At 44.8% G+C, this 17,900-nt stretch overlaps 1 protein-coding gene and 1 long non-coding RNA gene across 2 annotated transcripts in view; one reads left to right on the plus strand and one right to left on the minus strand.

Moving 5' to 3' along the window:
• Positions 1-17,900, plus strand: part of LOC115277296 — a 50,541-nt gene that overhangs the window by 19,616 nt on the left and 13,025 nt on the right. The window lies entirely within an intron of this gene.
• SLC14A2 (solute carrier family 14 member 2) overlaps positions 1-17,900 on the minus strand; it is a 53,930-nt gene that overhangs the window by 11,140 nt on the left and 24,890 nt on the right. Inside the window, exons 10-13 of the mRNA XM_029921347.1 lie at positions 4,391-4,513; positions 2,192-2,274; positions 1,332-1,491; positions 342-531 (exon numbers count right to left, since the gene is read on the minus strand). Coding sequence (XP_029777207.1) covers positions 342-531; positions 1,332-1,491; positions 2,192-2,274; positions 4,391-4,513 — 556 coding nt within the window. The remainder of the gene's footprint in view (positions 1-341; positions 532-1,331; positions 1,492-2,191; positions 2,275-4,390; positions 4,514-17,900) is intronic.

Raw genomic sequence — 17,900 nt, forward strand, 5'->3', positions numbered from 1 at the left:
CTGGTGAAGGGGGGCTCCCCAGGGCTCAGGATGGCCTCTGCCTTCTTAGTTTTCCTTCTGACTCTGGTTTCCCTCAGCTGGGGCCTGATTGCATACACAGCTTCAAGCAGATGGCCCTTCTGGGAATGCGAAGGGAAGACATCAACCCTCTGCATTCCCCTGGACAGTGTGTAGATGTTACCAGACAATCAGGGAATGGTTGTTTTTAGTTATTAGTGTCCTTATTCTCAGGAGTTTCTGAGCTTAGGGGCCAGCAGTGTGGAGATGGGAAGGTGTCGAACGGTCCCCACAGGAAGTGACCTCTGGCCTCATGCTCGGACCCTGGGTCTCTTGGAACTTACCTGTCCTGGCTCAGGATGAGGGCTGTCAAAGTGGACACCACAGTGCCCAAGCAGCCCGAGATGGCCCACCAGGGGTTCTGGATGAAGAGGCCAAGGACGATGAGGATGCCGCTGAGGGGGTTGTTCACAAACATCACCTGCGACGTGCCCCGGAGGACCCAGTCAAGGAACTGGAACACTGGGGATTTGTCTAAAATGGGACCAGGGCAGAGAGTCAGTCAACGCTCAGGCATGCTGGCCCTGGGGGGAGACTCCAGTGGGTGGGTGGAAGGTGGGGGAAACTCCATGTCCAAAGTGGGTTCACAGGGCACCAGCCCCTGCTGTCACCTGCCCCAGAAGAGGGTGAACCAAGAACCCAAGAGGGTGTTTGACTTCCCACAAACCTCTTCAGACCCATAGCCAGCTGGTTGTGGTCTTTAGGTTGTTTGTCAAGCAGTGGGGATAAAGTACCCTGAGCTATCTGTGCCCCTGTGAGAGCGGCATGAATTTTCAAGAAGATACATCCAAAAAGAAAATTCTCTTGCTGCAGAGAGGGCATCAAAGCCATGGCCTGAGCTCTGGGAAGATTCTTAGAAAGAACTTATCCAAATAGTAGATATAATTCTTTCAAGAGTCATTCACAGGGTGGGCACTTTTTAGAATGCCAACTCTAGAATCTCATGCCTGAATGCCCACCTGCAACACCCAGATGGGACATTTGTCAGAGCACAACAGCTAATGTTCAGAAATGAGAGCTCACACACTGACATGTATTATATTTATATCCCAAGAGACTGCGTGTCTGTCCTGCCAGCAAAACCCCTGTCCCTTCTAAAAGACTGAAATGATATGGAAACCAATTTGACAATAAACTATTTAAAAAAAATAAAAAATAAAAGTCTGAAATGGCACTCAGTTTAGTCTATTGGGAACTGAGGCATTGTGCCTTCTGGGGACGGCTGGAAGTGACACGAGGGGTAGGGTCAAGGGCTTCGCTCTCAGGACCTTTACCTTTAAGCCCCTCGCCGCACTCCTTCATCTCCCCTGTGATGTAGCTGAGGGCCCTGCTGACCCTCTTCCCGCTGGCAGCCATGTGACTCTGAATCCAGGAAGTCTTGGAAATGTTCCCTTCCACCTTTATCTCCGCGCTCTCCTCCATGGTGTCCAGATCCTGTCCAAGAGACAGAAAGACACTCCCACATCCTGTGCCTCTCACCCTGAGAAGTGACATTTGTGCTCGCGCTGGGGCCAAGTTAATGTTTTCATTTACTATTTAGAGAAATTGCTGTTTAATCATCTCTGTATTTCTGTAGACTAGAGCACCTTTTGTCTGTTTGACATGTTACCTCATTTAATATGGCCAACAATCTTGCAGGACACCAGGACACTGTATTTGTCCTTATTCTGTGGATGAGGGCTAGGGTGTGGATGGAAAGTTCTCATTGGCAAAGGTCAAGGTCAAACAGCAGAATTGATATTTAACCACAGATCTTTAGACTCTGTATTTAAACCATTACTTCTACCATACCATGCTCTTTCCAGGAGAGTAGTCCACCCCCATCCCCGGCATGTCTTGTCTTTAAAATTTAACTGTCCATAAAATTAAACATATAAAGATTCCGTTTTTGAAAATTGGTATCAGTTTCCTAAACGCTTGAATGCCAGATTTAGAGGAAGACAGATAATTAGTTCAGACAAAAGGGATATGAAATTTTATAAAGTAGACTATGAAAAACAGACATTTTTATCCCAGGTAATTATGTTTCTGGAAATATGAATTCAAGAGACATCTTTTCCGGACATCGCTCCCTAATCTGCTGCAGGTTCCGTGTCTGTAGGACCCTGACCGATTCAGGCCACTCTTTACTCACCAGCAACTCCACTGTGGGCTTCCGGTACTGGTAGGGAAAAGGGTCTTTGGTTTGCCTCTCCTGGTGTTCACCTTTTCCAAACACTGGAGTTGAAAGAAAGCACATCATCAGTTAGGGCACCTCTACCCTGGCACGTTAGAAGCAAATTCTTACAGTTGAGATGGAGGATTCAGTGTTCCCTGTTCCACCTGAGGAAGCCCAGGACTGTGGCATCCTGCAGCTGGAAGGCTCCTTTTCATTTTTATTGGTCAAGAACCCATTTGGCCTCTCACTTTAGGTAAAAAATGTACATCCCATGTAAATAGGACACTTTACAGGAATATAGGGCTTTCAGAGACTCAATTGACCTTTAGTCGAGAGCCTTTGATTTAGCTCAACCCCTCTAATTTTTAGATGAGAAAACAGCGCCTTGGCCATGGTCCCCAAATCTAGGGCTCCTTCTATATAACATGAACTTGTAGGTGTACAAAGAAAGGAAAACTTGGATGCTATTTCTCCCAAAGCCATGTGAGGTCTGGGTTTGAATTTAACTATGACTCTTTCTGGTCTCTTTTTCGGATGTATATCTGGAATTTTAGATATTTTAGCAGCAATCGTTGGTTGGATTAAGACAAGTGACGTCCACGTCATTACTTGAAACAGATTTTGGCATGTTATTGTATTTCTATAAAACTCTTATAAAGTGGCTGTAAACATAGTTTTAATTATTACCAGATAGTTTTGTTTTTTTTAAGATGACCAATTTCAGTAGGGTTTTCTGCATCCTAAAAGAAGGCTCTTGAAGTTTCGGTCTTCGTGCTTTGGTTCCCTCTTGTGGTCAAGTGTGAGGATGGCAGGCTGGGCTCTGAAAAGCCTATATTTTCAGACTGAAGTGACCATTTCCCCTGCATTCATGAGCTTTCAGGGAACCTAAGTGCTAAAAGGATGCATCAATGGCATCATGTGCCTATTTTTGAAGGTGCAAGGGTCACAAATACCAGTGTGGTTGGGAAGTTACACTGTGCAGGAGAAACAAATTAATTTTGGAATCTTTGAAAGAGTGGGAGCAAAGAAGATTCCCCTAGACATTGAGGCCAGGTGCGTGGCATCCTGATGGACCTACTGCTTGTGTGTGAAGCCCCCCTCTGTCTGCCGTTGAGCAATTCCCATGAAATCCATGTCTCAGGTCCCTTTGCACTCTCTGCTAGTGCCTCCCACCTCCACGGACCCCAACCACGGTGACAGGATGTTTGGAGGGGGATTGTTAACCTTTTGAAGAAAGCCACACAATCTTCCTTGACACGTCAGTGGCACCTGTCAAATACAAACCCCAGGGCTAGAGGGTCCTCGAACTATCTCAGTGCCATCCCCACCTTGTATGATGTTTCCCCACACCACCCCAGGCCTGTTTGTCTGGGATGGCCACTTCTGGTGAGAAACAATGAGGCCTATATGAACAGGTGCAAGAATGTCACTAATGCACCTTCTGGGAGGCATGTGGTTTATAAAAAGGACACAAAAGGGTCCTCTCCCACTGTGTTCCTTGCCAGCTGTGTGACTCTGGGTCACTTGGTTCCGTTCCCTGACATTTAAGGGGCAAAATTAGATTGCCCTTCTTCTCTGGCTCTTCACATGGCTGCTTTTGCATCTGATTGGGGACGACTCCTTGTACCCCCCCGCCCTTCCCCTGACTCCTCCCTGGCTTCCCCACCTGCTCAGTTTTGGGTGCCCTATGGACCTTCCCCTCTTGGCCTTTGGGAGCCCCCTCCCCTCCGTGGCTCTCCATCTGTTTCCTTGGCCTTGATATCTAGATTGCTGCTGTAGATGAAAATTTTCACTTCTAGTCTTATAGCTCCATCAGTGGTTGGTGGCTTGGCAGAAATTAGAATCTTATGGGGAGCCTTGAAAGATCCTATGCCCACCCAGGCTAACCCCCAGACAAATTAGATTAGCGTTGCCAGGGATGGGATGCAGGTGATTCCAATATGCAGTCATGGCCTGGGACAAGCATAGAGTAGGCTGCTTGTCCCAGTTCCAGCATCCCCCTGTTCCTGGGAGGGTATGGACACTGGGTCATGGCTGTGGCCAGAGGTTGGTGTGATAAGAATGAGCCTGGCCCTTGTGGCTCTTCCTACTACCTTAGGAAGTAGTCCTGCCATTGTCCCCATTCTAGAGATGAATAAATTTAGGACCCAAGAGCAAGGGGGAGGCAGTGCACACCTTTGCTCCTCCTCCGAATGGATGACCACTCGATGTGGAACACGCTCCTGGGCTTGGGGGGCACGGCCTCCGAGCCCTCATCGGCCTTTGGGCTTGTTGTGGCTGGCTGCTCCCCACCGCCACCTGGCCAGGGGCAAAATAAGACAGGTCAGTCAGTGTCTGCCCTGGCCTGCACCCAGAGAGGGCCAGACAGGCAGTGCGGGGAAAATCAGGTGCAGAAGCTGGACAGGCAGGAGCGGTGTGCTCTGAAGCTGCAGCAGTAATCACATCGGTGTCTGCATGGAGCACCTTCTCCATTCCTCCCGCTAGAACATCCACTTCCTTTCCCCGCAGAAGCCAGATCACAGACACATATGCATGACAAGAGCCGGCCCGCATCATTTCTCCAGCAAGGAAGTACTCTAAGAGCTCCCTAGCCGGGCCTTGGCCAGCGTGGAAGGTGCCCGAGCTGGCTGCTGTTCCTGTGCTCCAGCCAGTGCCCTGCCCTCCATCTGTGGCAGGGGGTGCGTGGGAGTCCCTTTGGGACTTCCTGGGTGCCTTCAAAAATGCCTGAGCTTTATCCTGGACAAACTAAAAAACTAAAGCTTTAAAATGCCCATTGTATTTAAAAGATGGCTCCAAAGCGCAGCTTGGATTGAGAAGCCCTGATCTAGGTTCTTCCTACTCAAAATGTGGTCCTTACTCAAAATCAGCAGCACCAAACTCATCGGGGAGCGTGTTATAAATGCAGACTCTCAGGTTCCACTGGACTGTGAGAATCAGAGTCTGTTTGTCAACAAGATTCCCCTGGTGTTCCTGTGTACATTAAAGTTTGACAAGCACCAGTCTATGGGGAGGTAAGGGTCTGGGGCTATGATCAGCTATATTAAACCCACAGCTGAGCTTTATTATTTCAAATTTCCACACATGGGGGAGCATAGCACTCTCCTCACTTGGGACAAGGTTTCTCAAAGCTAGGTCTGAGAATTGACAGCATCAGGTCACCCTGGTGGCTTATTGGAATGCACGCTCCTGTGCCCACCCCACATTGATCAGCTGGAGTATTTGGCGGTCCCCAAGGTATGCAGTTTAATGTTTATTTTTTGAGAGAGAGAGAGACAGAGTGCTGATGGGGGAGGGGGAGAGAGACAGAGGGAGACACAGAATCTGAAGCAGGCTCTAGGCTTTAAGCTGCCACCACAGAGCCAGACGCAGGGCTCAAACCCACAAACCACAGGACCTGGACCTGAGCCGAAGTCAGATGCTTAGCCATCTGAGCCACTTAGGCACCCCTTAACACTTTCTGCTTGCGGCTCCAGTGGACTCTAGAGTTAGATGACCTAGTGGCTACTAGAGGAGGGGTTGGGAATAGCACTTGGGCATTGTTATCTGCATAAGCTGGAAAACTCAGAATGGTTTCTGAAGTTCACCTACAAACAGTGAGCCATGTGATTCTCACCCCTCCCTTTTCTCTGCATCTTTGCTGATCAGAGTTTGGCTCGTGGGCCAGCTCCACGGACATCAAATGGTCCCATCTCAGACTGACTGAATTGGAATCTCTTTTTAACCAGATCCCCAGCTAACTTGCATGCACACTGAAGTTGAGAAACTGGTCTAGATCACATGGCTTACATGAAAATGTCTTTCGCAAAGCTCAGAATAGAGCAAGACCAATAACCAGAGAGTATGTGGGACATGTATGAGCAAGGAGAGGGGTTTTGTCTATACTCTCAGATTTAAAGGTAAAACTTGCAACCATGCCCATTTCCTCTAGGTTCAGGGTAGGGAAGAAACTGTTTCAGCATCCTCTCTGTGGGGCAGAATTGGGCCATAACTCCCTATGTGGAGAACACCCCCCCCACCATCCCATGCTTCAGACAAACTGGAAACATCAGACTGCCTTAGGATATCTGTGCAGGCAGGTTTTGTGCCAAGGGGCAAGGACTGAGGGGGTATCGTGCATCATCTGACAAAGTGGGGCCTTCTCCCAGAGCGCAGAGCCCAAATGCACATCTGCCAGGCTGGAGGGGCACTTCTGTGGCCCATTGCTTCTCGTTCCTTATATGTGGGGTGTCAGCTACCCCAGCCACCCCCTGGGTAGAGCAATATTTTCCCTTAGCCTCCTAGACTGAGAATTGCATGGAGCTACAAGATCACAGTCTACCTGCTGTGTCCAGAAATATCAACTCACCTAGTCCACACCATTCATTAATCATAGCACAGTGTAGAGTTGCTCCCAGCTCTCCTGACACCCAATTTGAGGTCTGGCTCACCTTCCATGCCCTGGGCCTTCACTTTTAGCATCCCAGATCCTGCCACCTGCTTAGGTCCCAGAAAAGTAGGGTAGGGCCCATATTACTATGTGTTCCTAGAGTTAATGTCTCAGTCACAAAAAGCAAAGACAAGAAGTATCTTCCCTTCTCTTGACAACTTATTTTGGTCTTTATTTAGGGTGAGCTGGGGAGGAGTCACCAAATACAACCTGACCCAGGGTTGGCTCTGGATCTCACATGGGTATTACTGGGGTGCTGGGCTGCAGGGCACCTGGAGGGCAGTGGCCCTTCTGGCTGTGCTGGACAACAGTTGACAGTGAAAAGTGGGAACATTGCCACCAAGAAGAATGCAGATAAAGTAATAAATTTCCCAAGGCTGTGAAACTACTTAAAGCAAAGGGGATAGCAGTTTACTGCTGCTTTTGGATCAGATTCTCAGGACTTTCATAATGCATAAAGAAGATTTCAAGAGTATCATGAACACATCTATCAAATATTCTGGAAATAAGTGTTCTATTGATGTGGTGGGGGGAAAAGAAAACAACAGTAACACTGGCCAGGAACCAGAGTCACTCATCTCTGCATGCGTTCTTCATTGACAGTTTCCCCAGTGCAGGCATGGCTCTCAGAAAGAAATATATAGACCCTGTAGCAGCCCTTGAAAACTCAGTCTATAGAATAATGGCAGATAGTTTGGAGGGATATTCTCCATTTCTTTTTCATATTGTTATGAAGATAAGCAAAAGGCTCTGGAAAATAATTTTGCAGTGCTCGCATATCAGACACCTTTTAAGTGAGGCCACTTCCCTCGGATCGCACATGACCCTGTGCCCCAGGCAGGAGGGCTCTGGGCCCTGTGCGCACCTGGCATTTTATACCTGCCTTCATGGACTCTTGCCAAGTGTCAGTTGTGTGTTCTTGGCTGTCACATTCACAGGACGGTGAGGTTCTTGGAAGCCCAGGTTATACTCGATTGTCTTGGCTCCCCCGGCACCACGATAAGCCTAGTATTCTGTAGGCACTCAGAAGTATTTGCTGAATAAATTAATGAGGGATTATTATGCCACACATTTTAGTCTCTGAATGGTATAACAAACAATCAGTGGATATTTCAGGGTGTGAACTATTTTTAAGAATAGTACATCTCATGCCTGGCTTTCAGGTTATAGGGTAAGAGCTGATTATTTTCCTTGGTACTTGGAAACAAAAGGGAAGTTTATAGATGGTGATACAATCCTTGGCCATCTAAGACCAACCAACCAGAAACCCAGGAATCCTCTGAGAGTGACTAGAAGAACTCCGTTAATGAGAGGGAAGGAAATAGGTCACTGAAGACCGAGATCATGCTTGATGGGATTTGTTTTCCATAACCTGCATATTCTACAGGTTCCTTCTGTGTGGCCACAAAGCCTTAAGTGGTTCAGAGGTGGGGCTGGGTGTTCTCTAGCCCAAGAGTAATTTTGTTCATAACTCACTTTTCCTGCCCCTAACATCATGGCACATGTAGAAAACAGTGTGTGGCATGGTGCAGTAAACCGGCTATGTTGTTTACGGCCAGAGGGCCTAGGCCCCCGGATTTGGGTCCCACCAGGCCCACCTGGGCCTTAGAGGGCCAGTGCTTGCTCTGTCAGCCCAGCTCTGTGTGTGCTGCTGCACATGGTTGAAAAGCGCTGTCCCGGATGGCCCCTGGGTAAACCTTAGCAGCTGAGTAACGCCTCAGCTTGCCTGCCTTGTGTGGGGGCCCTGGCTCTCTCTCTGACAAGCTTTATTAAGCATCCCAATGCATGCAGCTTCACATTGCCATTTCAGGGGCACTGTGTCTGCCCTCGAGGATTGCCACCATACTGTATTTTTATAGGCAAAAGTCCAGCAGCACTTTCCTCCTGTTGACTCACAGAAGGAAAGAACAGTGATGAGCCACGGTATTTGTTCAGAAACACTTCTTCTGGAGAGCAGTGTCCCATAGCACTTATGCCTCTGCTGACGTTGAATGTACAGAAAATGTCAGCCATTCAAATACCAGGGTTAAAAAAGATCCTGTAGAGGAGCCTACCTGTGCAACACAATTTTGAAGCCTACTGTAATTTCTCTTAGAGGAACTAAGCAAACCCAAACCAGGTATGACATTGCTCAGAGGAGGAAAACTGATCTAGTCCATCTTACTGAAAGTCGATCTTTAATCAAACAGGCCCATGCCTAAATTCTACAAGTTGTCTTCCTCAGATTTTGAACAGGTGTTACTGACTCCTGCAGGTTGACTGATGCCATCCATACATTACGTACAATGTCCCACATACGGAGCATCTGGAACCTACTATCAAGACCCATTTGTTACCCCTCCCCAAAGTTGCCCCCCAACACCCCCACTCCAAACCCACCTGTGTATCATTCCATCTGTGACATCGAACAAAAGGCCAAGGAAAGTTCTGGGCCCTTGTAAACCAGCTTCTTCTCTGATAGCAGTGCTTCCGTATTCCCTTACCACATATCTTCTTCCCTGCCCCCCTCCTCTCCATTATCTATGGCAGACATAACTAATTAGTCATAGCACTCTTTCCCAATACGTTCCAAAACAGCCTCAGACTCCTTTTTAACACAATTCTCAGACAACCAATGCTAATTAGTTAGAGTTCGCACTTGAGAGTAAACTCATTTTCTCCCTTAGCCTTAAAGGAAGGTGTCGATGCTGTACAAGTTTAAGAGAAGGGGTCTATCAAGGCTCTGGTGTTGATAGCAAGCAGAGGCCTGGCCTCAGGCACCTTTAAGCCTCACAGGATAGCCTTCCCTCAGCAAGGTCACCAAAGCTCACATCCTTTGGTGCCAGTTTTGGAGGAGATCACATACCTTACAAGGTTGTCCATTCTCTGATAACTTCAACATCTTGGAATGTTCCTTATGGGATGGCTATCTGTCTTCCTGAAACATCCACTCTCTGTAGCTACACATAATATGTCTACAGTGATCTAAGATGGCTGTGTAAGAGAGGAGCACAGGAGATACAGTTTGTTAAGCTGGATGTTAAGATGTTTGTAGATATTGAGATGGTCTAGCTCTATTGGCATATCTGAGGAAGGGGTATAGGACCTGAGGAGAGAGGCCAAGATGCCTGTACCAGGTACCTCCACCCTGGAAACAGCAGGTAATGATGCCTGGGAAAGAAGTTTTCAAATTTACTGCATTCGCTTCTCACAGTTCAAGTCCACAAGGTGCTGCCCTGGGAACCATGGGTCACGAAGTTGTGGAAAGATGACAAATAGTGTGAAGGCTCATTCAGTGGGAAACTAGTTCAGTAAGGGGATTTGAGGGTGGATGGATTGACCTGGTTCCATGACCACATGAGCAAGAAGAGCTCAGAGCTATGAGTTGGGGCCCCTGGACTTCTGTCCAGGCTCTTTTATTATCTGGACAGGTCCTTGGACAATCCATGGTTTCCTTATCTATAAAGTAAGGGCTTTGAACTATACTTATTTAAGAGCCCTTCCAGCTATAAGCTTCCAGAATCTAAACTCTCTTTAGAATACTTAGTAACGTTCCCTATCTCAGGACTAGCTTCTCCAGACACCACAGCTCAATGGAAGAAAGAGATGAAAAAGATCAGCCTTTCTTTTTTGTGTCTTCTTTTGAAAAGTCAGACGATCCTGTTGGCTGGGGTGGGGGTATCTATGGTTTAGTTCTCTCCCACAAGACCTCTTACCTGGGATCCTTTGGATGTCCTGCACAGGGCTGGAGGAATCTAGACCATCGGGATGTGGCAAGAAGCTTCTTTCAGACTGAGTGGCGTTTCTGGTTCTCAACTCCGGATGCTAAACTTTTCCCTAAATCCAAAGCCCTTCACTCCCTGGAGCCCTCCTGCCCATCCTCTTGGTGGCTTTCTGTAAGTTCACTTTGCATTCCCTGACCCTATGCCTGGCACACGTCTTCCAGTTGAGAAAGGGTATCATGGGGGAGGAGGAAGAGGAAAGACAAATATTCTTTCTGCAGCTTGCTCTCACGCTGGCCTTCTGACAAAAGATTACCTCTACACTTCCTGAGGAGGACTGGCTCCGGCTACCATGGCTCCCCCACTTGCTTTGATCAGGCAGGTTTCCTTTAAAGGGGCAGAGCGGGGAACTGTGTAGTAGGAGCTTCCCTGTCCTTCTTCAATTACTCCTTTCATTAGAAATTTGCTCTAGCACTTGCCTTTAAAGTAATCATCTAAGTATTGTCTCCTCAGGGGGCCAATTTGCCTTCCAACCTCAATAAACTCCCTTAATCCCCGTACAGGGAGGGCACAGGCTAGGGAACAGTATTGCCATCAGCATCTTGATGGAAATTTCTGTATAGCCCAATATTAGATGCTGTCTTTCTGGTTCTGTGGAAAATTTCAGACCTGTACTCCTTCTGACTTTTGCTGATGGGGGTCCCTGGGACTCACCATGAGACTTTCTCAGAGCCAGAAGGGCATGACCTAACTCCTGCCTCCAGAAAGGACTTGAGGTCTATATATTAAGATGGCCCTCCCACATCCCATAGGGCTGTGGGGTCTGGTGGGCTGGAGTTTGAGGAGGGGGGCCCAATCTAAACATGTTTTGTTTGGTTTTGTCGTATGATGGGTCAAGCATCATCCCCCCACTCCCAGCCAGCCCCAGGTTTGTGTACCTCCCCCCCTGCACCCCCACCATGCACTCTCTCTCTCTCTCAGTGATGAGGTGTGAGGTGGCCTATCTGTTTAGAAACAAAACCTCACATTGAGGAAATTAGCTACACCTGAGTAGACAGTCTCCCCACTGACGTCAAAGGCCCCCTTCCCACCATGCCAGGTGTTTTAGAATTGCCAAAGAGGGGTTCTGATCACGTAGGTCCTTCTGAAGAAGGAAAGCAAACAAAGGGGGGAGGAGCTGGTGGGCCCAACATTCCAGGGGCAGGTGTGGCACAGACTAGGCATCAGTCCCCTGCGCAGGGTCCTTACTTTGGTGTTGCTAGTTCAGGGTCCATGGATGTCTGCCAATGACACTTTTCCTTGTCCCCCAGCTGGCAGCTCTTGGCTCAGCCCTGCATGCCCTGTTATCCTCTTGCCCTGGTTTTTCCTGAACGTTCCTGAACTTCCTCTGGTGCACTTCCTCCAGTTCCCTAAGCATCCATTTACCCTAGAAGGGACAGGAAATATGACATCTGAGCACAACATGTAACTGGTTTGAAAAGACGTGAAATATTTCTCTCTGAGGAGCCATTCGCAAGTTCATATGCAGCCTATGAGCCAAATTAGACATGTAGAGTATCTGTCATACACACTAAGGGTGGGACAATCAAGTGCTGTCCTCTAAGACAGAAGATCAAGATGGAATCTTGTCCCAGATGAGTCTTACTGAAGGCTATAGCTCAGATACCATGGCTCCTCAAGACATCTATATCTACAGATTATTTCTTTCAGGGATGAATCAGAATTCATATCAGAACTAAGTTTTCTTCACAGATCTCATGGCTCCCTTCAACCACACATTTCCAATCTTGTAGGGGGAGGAGGGATTGACCACTAGGGGCTAAACTTGGGGAGGTCAGGTTTTTCCAGAATAGGCCAGAATTCAGGTGGAGTAAATGCATGATGAGCTAGATGTTCTCCAAACAGCTACTTCCTTTACTTCATTCTGTTCCAGCAGCCCATTCAGCTGTAGGAGGGGGCTGGGGGCTCCTAGTTATCCGTTTACAGAGGGTAACAAAGACTTTTGTAGCAATTCCTCATCTCTCTCCTTGGGGCCTTGCAATTCTGGTTTCACTAGGGACATAAGTGTTCCCTATGGATTCTTCTATCTTCTCTGAATGGCAAGAGGCAGGAAAAGCCAGGATTACTTCTCACATAAAAAGTGAATGTCTTTCAAGTTGCCAAATGAGACTGTGGTTTATTGACTAGAAATCATACCCACACTGAAACTGCCAACTCCTAACTAGTTTGGATTATAGCTATCCCCAGACCCTCACAACCTTTATGACCCAAGGAAACAAAGCTCAGACTCATATAGGAAGCATAAGCAACTGGGGGACATGGGTTTGATGTAACCACAAATACAGGCCATGAAGGTTTGAGTTTCCAACTGGGCAGATCTTAGAAGACAGACTCTGAGAACTCCCTGAGAGAGGAGAATGATAGGGGAGAGCAATTCAAGGACATTGCACAATTGAGTGATGCTGGCCCCTCAGCTTGTATCTGCACAAGCAACCATGTTGAGCATTTTGGTAAACTAACCAAATGGCTGAAGGTCAATCTATAGGAAAAGGAAACAGCAGTATGCTTTTGGTACATTTGATCTCCATATTCTTAACTTTTTGCCATCTCAGTGTTGCTTATTTCTCATTCCTCTGTAGGAATTCAGGGACAGAGTATCACAGAAACTATTGTTGAAAGAGAGGCTACATATTCATCTTCTGGTCTACCCCCATCCAAAGCAAGCATTCCCAATAGACGTCCAGCCTTTGTTCCTGAACTGCCAAAGCAGGGAACACAGGGTCTCACAGACTATTTCTCAGGCAATTACATTGAGAAAAAGCACCCTTCTCCACTGATTCAAAGTCTGCCTGCTTATCATTCCCACTTAGTTGTCCTTGTTCTACACTCTAAAGTAGTGCTGAGTAAGCTGACTTCTTCCATGTGCATTACCTCATACTGCAGATAGCCATGGCCCTGGCCATTTCTTTTCTTCTCCAAGCCAAATATAACAGTGTCCTCATCATTTCTGATGAAATAAGGGGGCTTCAGCCCTCATTCACCCAGCTTGGTCTCACCTAGCATGTCCTCCATTGCCAAAGACTCTCTCAAAGTATGCTACCCACTCATTTCCTATGTACCTTCCCCTCCTATTCCTATTTCATCCAATCTATTCTCAGAAATGAGTCTTTCAACCTAAGATGCAAATGATTGATCATGCTTATCATGTTACCTTCCCAGGATTGTTTATATTTTAACAAGTTCAAAGCCCTGAACTGAAGGGATGGCTGAGAATGTTTGGGCATCAGCTAACAGCAAGATAGAGGAAAAGAGACAAGGCACAGAAGTCTTCCTTAACTTCTTTCTTGATATTTTTCCTGAAAGAAGACCAAGCCAACCAGATAATTCACTCAAAATAATGAAACTGGCACAGTGAAGTTACATGACTTAGGAAATCTGTAGTGTTATCCTCCTCATCACCTTAGGTGAGACTACTCACCTGGCTAGGCAAATTCCCATAAAATAAATTCCTTGAAGGCAGAAGCGGGGCTGATTCTTTCCTGGTTTGTTGTCAAGTAACGACCTGAGTAACATATTAATAGTTTCTCATACAAGCCTTCTGGATGAATGAGTAAATGAGGTCAGACCACAAGGCAGAATTTCTAGGGGTTTGGCTCATGAAAATTGGGAAGTGGCCTTGGGCACAACAAAAACAACAACAAAACAATATAAACATACATGGAGATTGAAGTTGGCCCCCATCCCTAAGATCTTCTGAAATGAAACATATAATTTTTGAGCTAAAAAATTCAACTTATCTCTTGAAGTGAAGGAAAGAAAGGCTACTGTTGGATTTGAATCAGTGACCTGCAAGACCAATGGAAGACATATCTCAAAGCAAAGCAAAAATACAAGTGGTAAAAATTGTGAAAGAAGTAAAGCAACTTGGGACAAAGGTCAAGGAGGCTGAACACGTGGATAATAGGTATTCCAGATATAGAAGAAAGAAAGGATGGAGAAAGAGCAATAATCAGACAAATGTTAGAAGAAAAGCTGCTGAGCTGAAGAAAGACTTGAGTTTTGCAGATTGAAAGGGCAGGACTGATGAGACAAGACACACACTTACTTAATAAAATTCCTGAAATCTATTAATAAAGAGAAAATCTTACAGTCTTCTAGAAAGAAAAGAACAGGTTATTTACAAAGGAAAAAAATAATGAAAACGACATCAGAGTTTTTATTTAACACTTAGAAGCCAGAAAATAAAGGGCAATGGCTACAGAGAGCTGAAGGAAAGGCTAGGGCCTAGGGACCCCCAGCCAAAATGCCATTCACATGCAGGGCAAAGAAACTGTGGACGTGCAGAGTCAGAGAACACGTCACCCATATTCTTTCATGTTATTTGGAAAAAAAACCCCACTCAATATTTAGGCAAGGGTTCTAAACAAGTAAATGAATCATAACAAAACAGAAAGGTGAAGAATAGAGGAAACAGTGATAGAAAGTAACATGTCCACTATACATAGTAACCTCCAAATGGACAATGATAGAATTAGTGGGAATGTGGGGCATAGAGGCCAAGTAAGGACTCTTGCAAATATAAGAGGTAGGGGAAAAAACTGAAAACGATAAATGATCTCAGCATAGATCCAGGGGTGGGTGATACCAGAGAAGTAAAAGTGTTTTAAGAACGGAGGCTTAGGGGAGAAGAATAGTGAAAATGGTATATGGACTTTAGTTCCTCAGGGTGGGGAAGGAGTATTGGAGAAAGGGGAAATCTTGTCAGGGTAAATTATTTGGCATCTTGTTTTTATATAATAATAGAGAGATATATTTTTGATCATGAGTGTTGGGAAAGAAGCTGGAATGACTAGGGATATGGAAAAGAATGGTAGACCTTCCAAATAAACAAAAGAGAGAAAGAAAAAGATAATAACGTTATAAAATTTGCAAAATGAGGAAAGTGAAAAAGCAAAAGCAGTAATAACAAATAAATAGTAAAAAATAAAGTAAGGTAGAAGAAGTAAAATAAGCATATTGATGGTTACACTAAATAGGACAAGATTAAATTTATCCTATTAAATTACAGAAACACTAAGATTAGGTTAAATACAAAAAACATTGCTAAATGCTATTTTTAAGGAATATAGTTAAAAGAAAATGATAGAAGTTGAAACAAAGGGATAAGAAAACACTAAGAAAAAAGTAGGTATGGCAACATTAATGTCAGATAGGTTGGAACAATGTTAAAAGCATGAATGAGGATAGAAATAGGTAGCATGTAATAGTAAAAGATAACATTTATGAAAAATCAATCACAACTATAGTCAATAGGCACCAAACAATGTAGCTGCTAAATATCTGAAACAAATGTTATACAAATGCAAAGAGAGTTTCATGTAAGTATACAATTATAGTTAAATTTTAAAACACTTTTCAGAATTAAGATCCTATAGACAAAAAATAACAAGCACATAGAAGAACTGAAGGATGCAATTAATAAATCAATTTAATATGTATTTCCTTCGAATCAAAAATTTGCATTTTGTTATCTCCAAAATCAATCAAGTACTTGGCTACAAAGAGAGATTCATATAATTTTAAAATAGAAATTGTACAGGCCATCTTCTCTGCTCATAATCTAATAAAACTAGATATAGAAAATTTAAAAATATCAAAAGATCCAAAGTGCTAGAAATTAAGCAATACATTCTTAAATAAAATTTGGAACTAAGGGAAATAAAAACTAAAATTACAAACTATTTAAAAACTGATTAAAGTAGACTACTTTGTCACAAAACCTATAGTTTACAGCTACAGCTGTATTCAGGGGGAAATTAATAGCCTTAAAATGCCTTGTGGTTAAAGGAGAAAAATCTAAAATGGAGAAACTTCACATCAATTTTAAAACATTAGCAAAAAAAAAAAAAGAACATTTAAATAAATCATGGGAAAACAGGAAAAAGAAATCAATAAAATAAAATACAAACCGAAATTGTAGAAACAGCAGATGAATCTCAAACTGCTTCTTTGACAAAGCCAATAAAATGAATGAACCCCTCACAAACTTGACTAAGGAAAAGAGAGAACAAAATTCCATAAGATTAGAAAGAGAAAGGAGACAGAGCCATAGATACAGGACAGATTGAATTTATTGTATGAGAACATCATGAGTAACACTATGGCAACAATGTTTTAAATCTAAAGAGGAGGTATTATTCCCTAGCAAACAAACTCTGAAGTTTGACCAAGAAGAACTAGAGAACTTGACTATGTCAGTTATCATAGATGGGATCAAAAGATGAGCTGAGATTGATCATTTAAAAATACAGCAGAGCGACATTGTTTCACGGCTGACAGCGGAACTCTTCCCTGGAGCAGAGGGGATGGAAAAGTGGGGTGGGGTGGGGTGAGGGATGATAAGGTCAGAGGGAGATGAGAAGATCTGAGGAGGGGATAGTAGAGACAGGGGGTGGAGAGTGTGACTGGGACATGTTAGGACAGCACCTCTTCTATTGGCCCTGCTGCCCAACATTATTCCTACTCTTTTTAATATTTACTTATGTTCAGCCATATTTATATCCAGCTACCATTTGTGCACCCAAGAGCTGCTGCCTGGAGTTTAGGGTGATAGCAGCAAAGCAGCTGGGATGTGGACCCCAAATCTCTTCTCCTTCTCTCCTGCTGGCTCACTCCTGTGCAATCTCATGTTGGTGGTAGTGTCTCTGCTGTGAAGGCTCTTGCCCCTAGTCATCCAGGAGGTCAGTGGGATGGGAAAGCACTGGTGAAATCAAGACAAGGTCACTTCAGGGAGCTCTCCAAACCTCCTACCACTAGTTGGGCTACTTAAGAGGACATTTGGGCATCTGTTTAGGCCCATCGGCAGGGGGGACCGGCATGGGGCTGACTTTTCTTAGAGGGGTGGGGAATTTTTATTTCTGTCCCACTCTCTACATGCTCGTGAGAAAGATGCAGCATCTGCCCACCAGACTGGCTTAATAAGACTTGTTCTGCTCTGGGAGGAGCCTGTTTGACCACATTTGGGAAATACCATTGATTTTATGCCTCTTAACCTGAAAAGATGTTTTTTGAAAACATTTCATCGCTCCTGGACAACATCTCTTGGCAAGAATTCAGTGATTCACAATACTTTGTCCAGATAATTCTTTCTTATTTCAAATTAGTAGATGTTTTCCTATTTCTACATACATATCTGGTCATCCTGATCATCGTGTATTATAGAATTTCTGAGGCCCTGCGGTTTTCGCTGGACATACTTTTTCCTTTTCCTGAATCACTTAACTTTTATCCATGTATCTTCACTGAGTTTGGCAGCTGGCAATGCAGTTGACATTTAATTTCTACAGGGGTGAAAGTGGGAACTTGGGAGAAAAAAACACCAATACTTTTGACCAAAGTGGACCTTGTTAATGACAGAGACGTGGGGTAGGAAAGGACAGGACAAGAAGACACACTCCTGTCCAAGTAAACTGAAAGTATTTATATATATATATATATATATATATATATATATATATATCTCCAAAATACTGGAAGTATTTTTTAAATATATTTCCTG

The sequence above is a fragment of the Suricata suricatta genome, chromosome 14, assembly GCF_006229205.1.
Source record: "Suricata suricatta isolate VVHF042 chromosome 14, meerkat_22Aug2017_6uvM2_HiC, whole genome shotgun sequence".
Taxonomy (NCBI): domain Eukaryota; kingdom Metazoa; phylum Chordata; class Mammalia; order Carnivora; family Herpestidae; genus Suricata; species Suricata suricatta.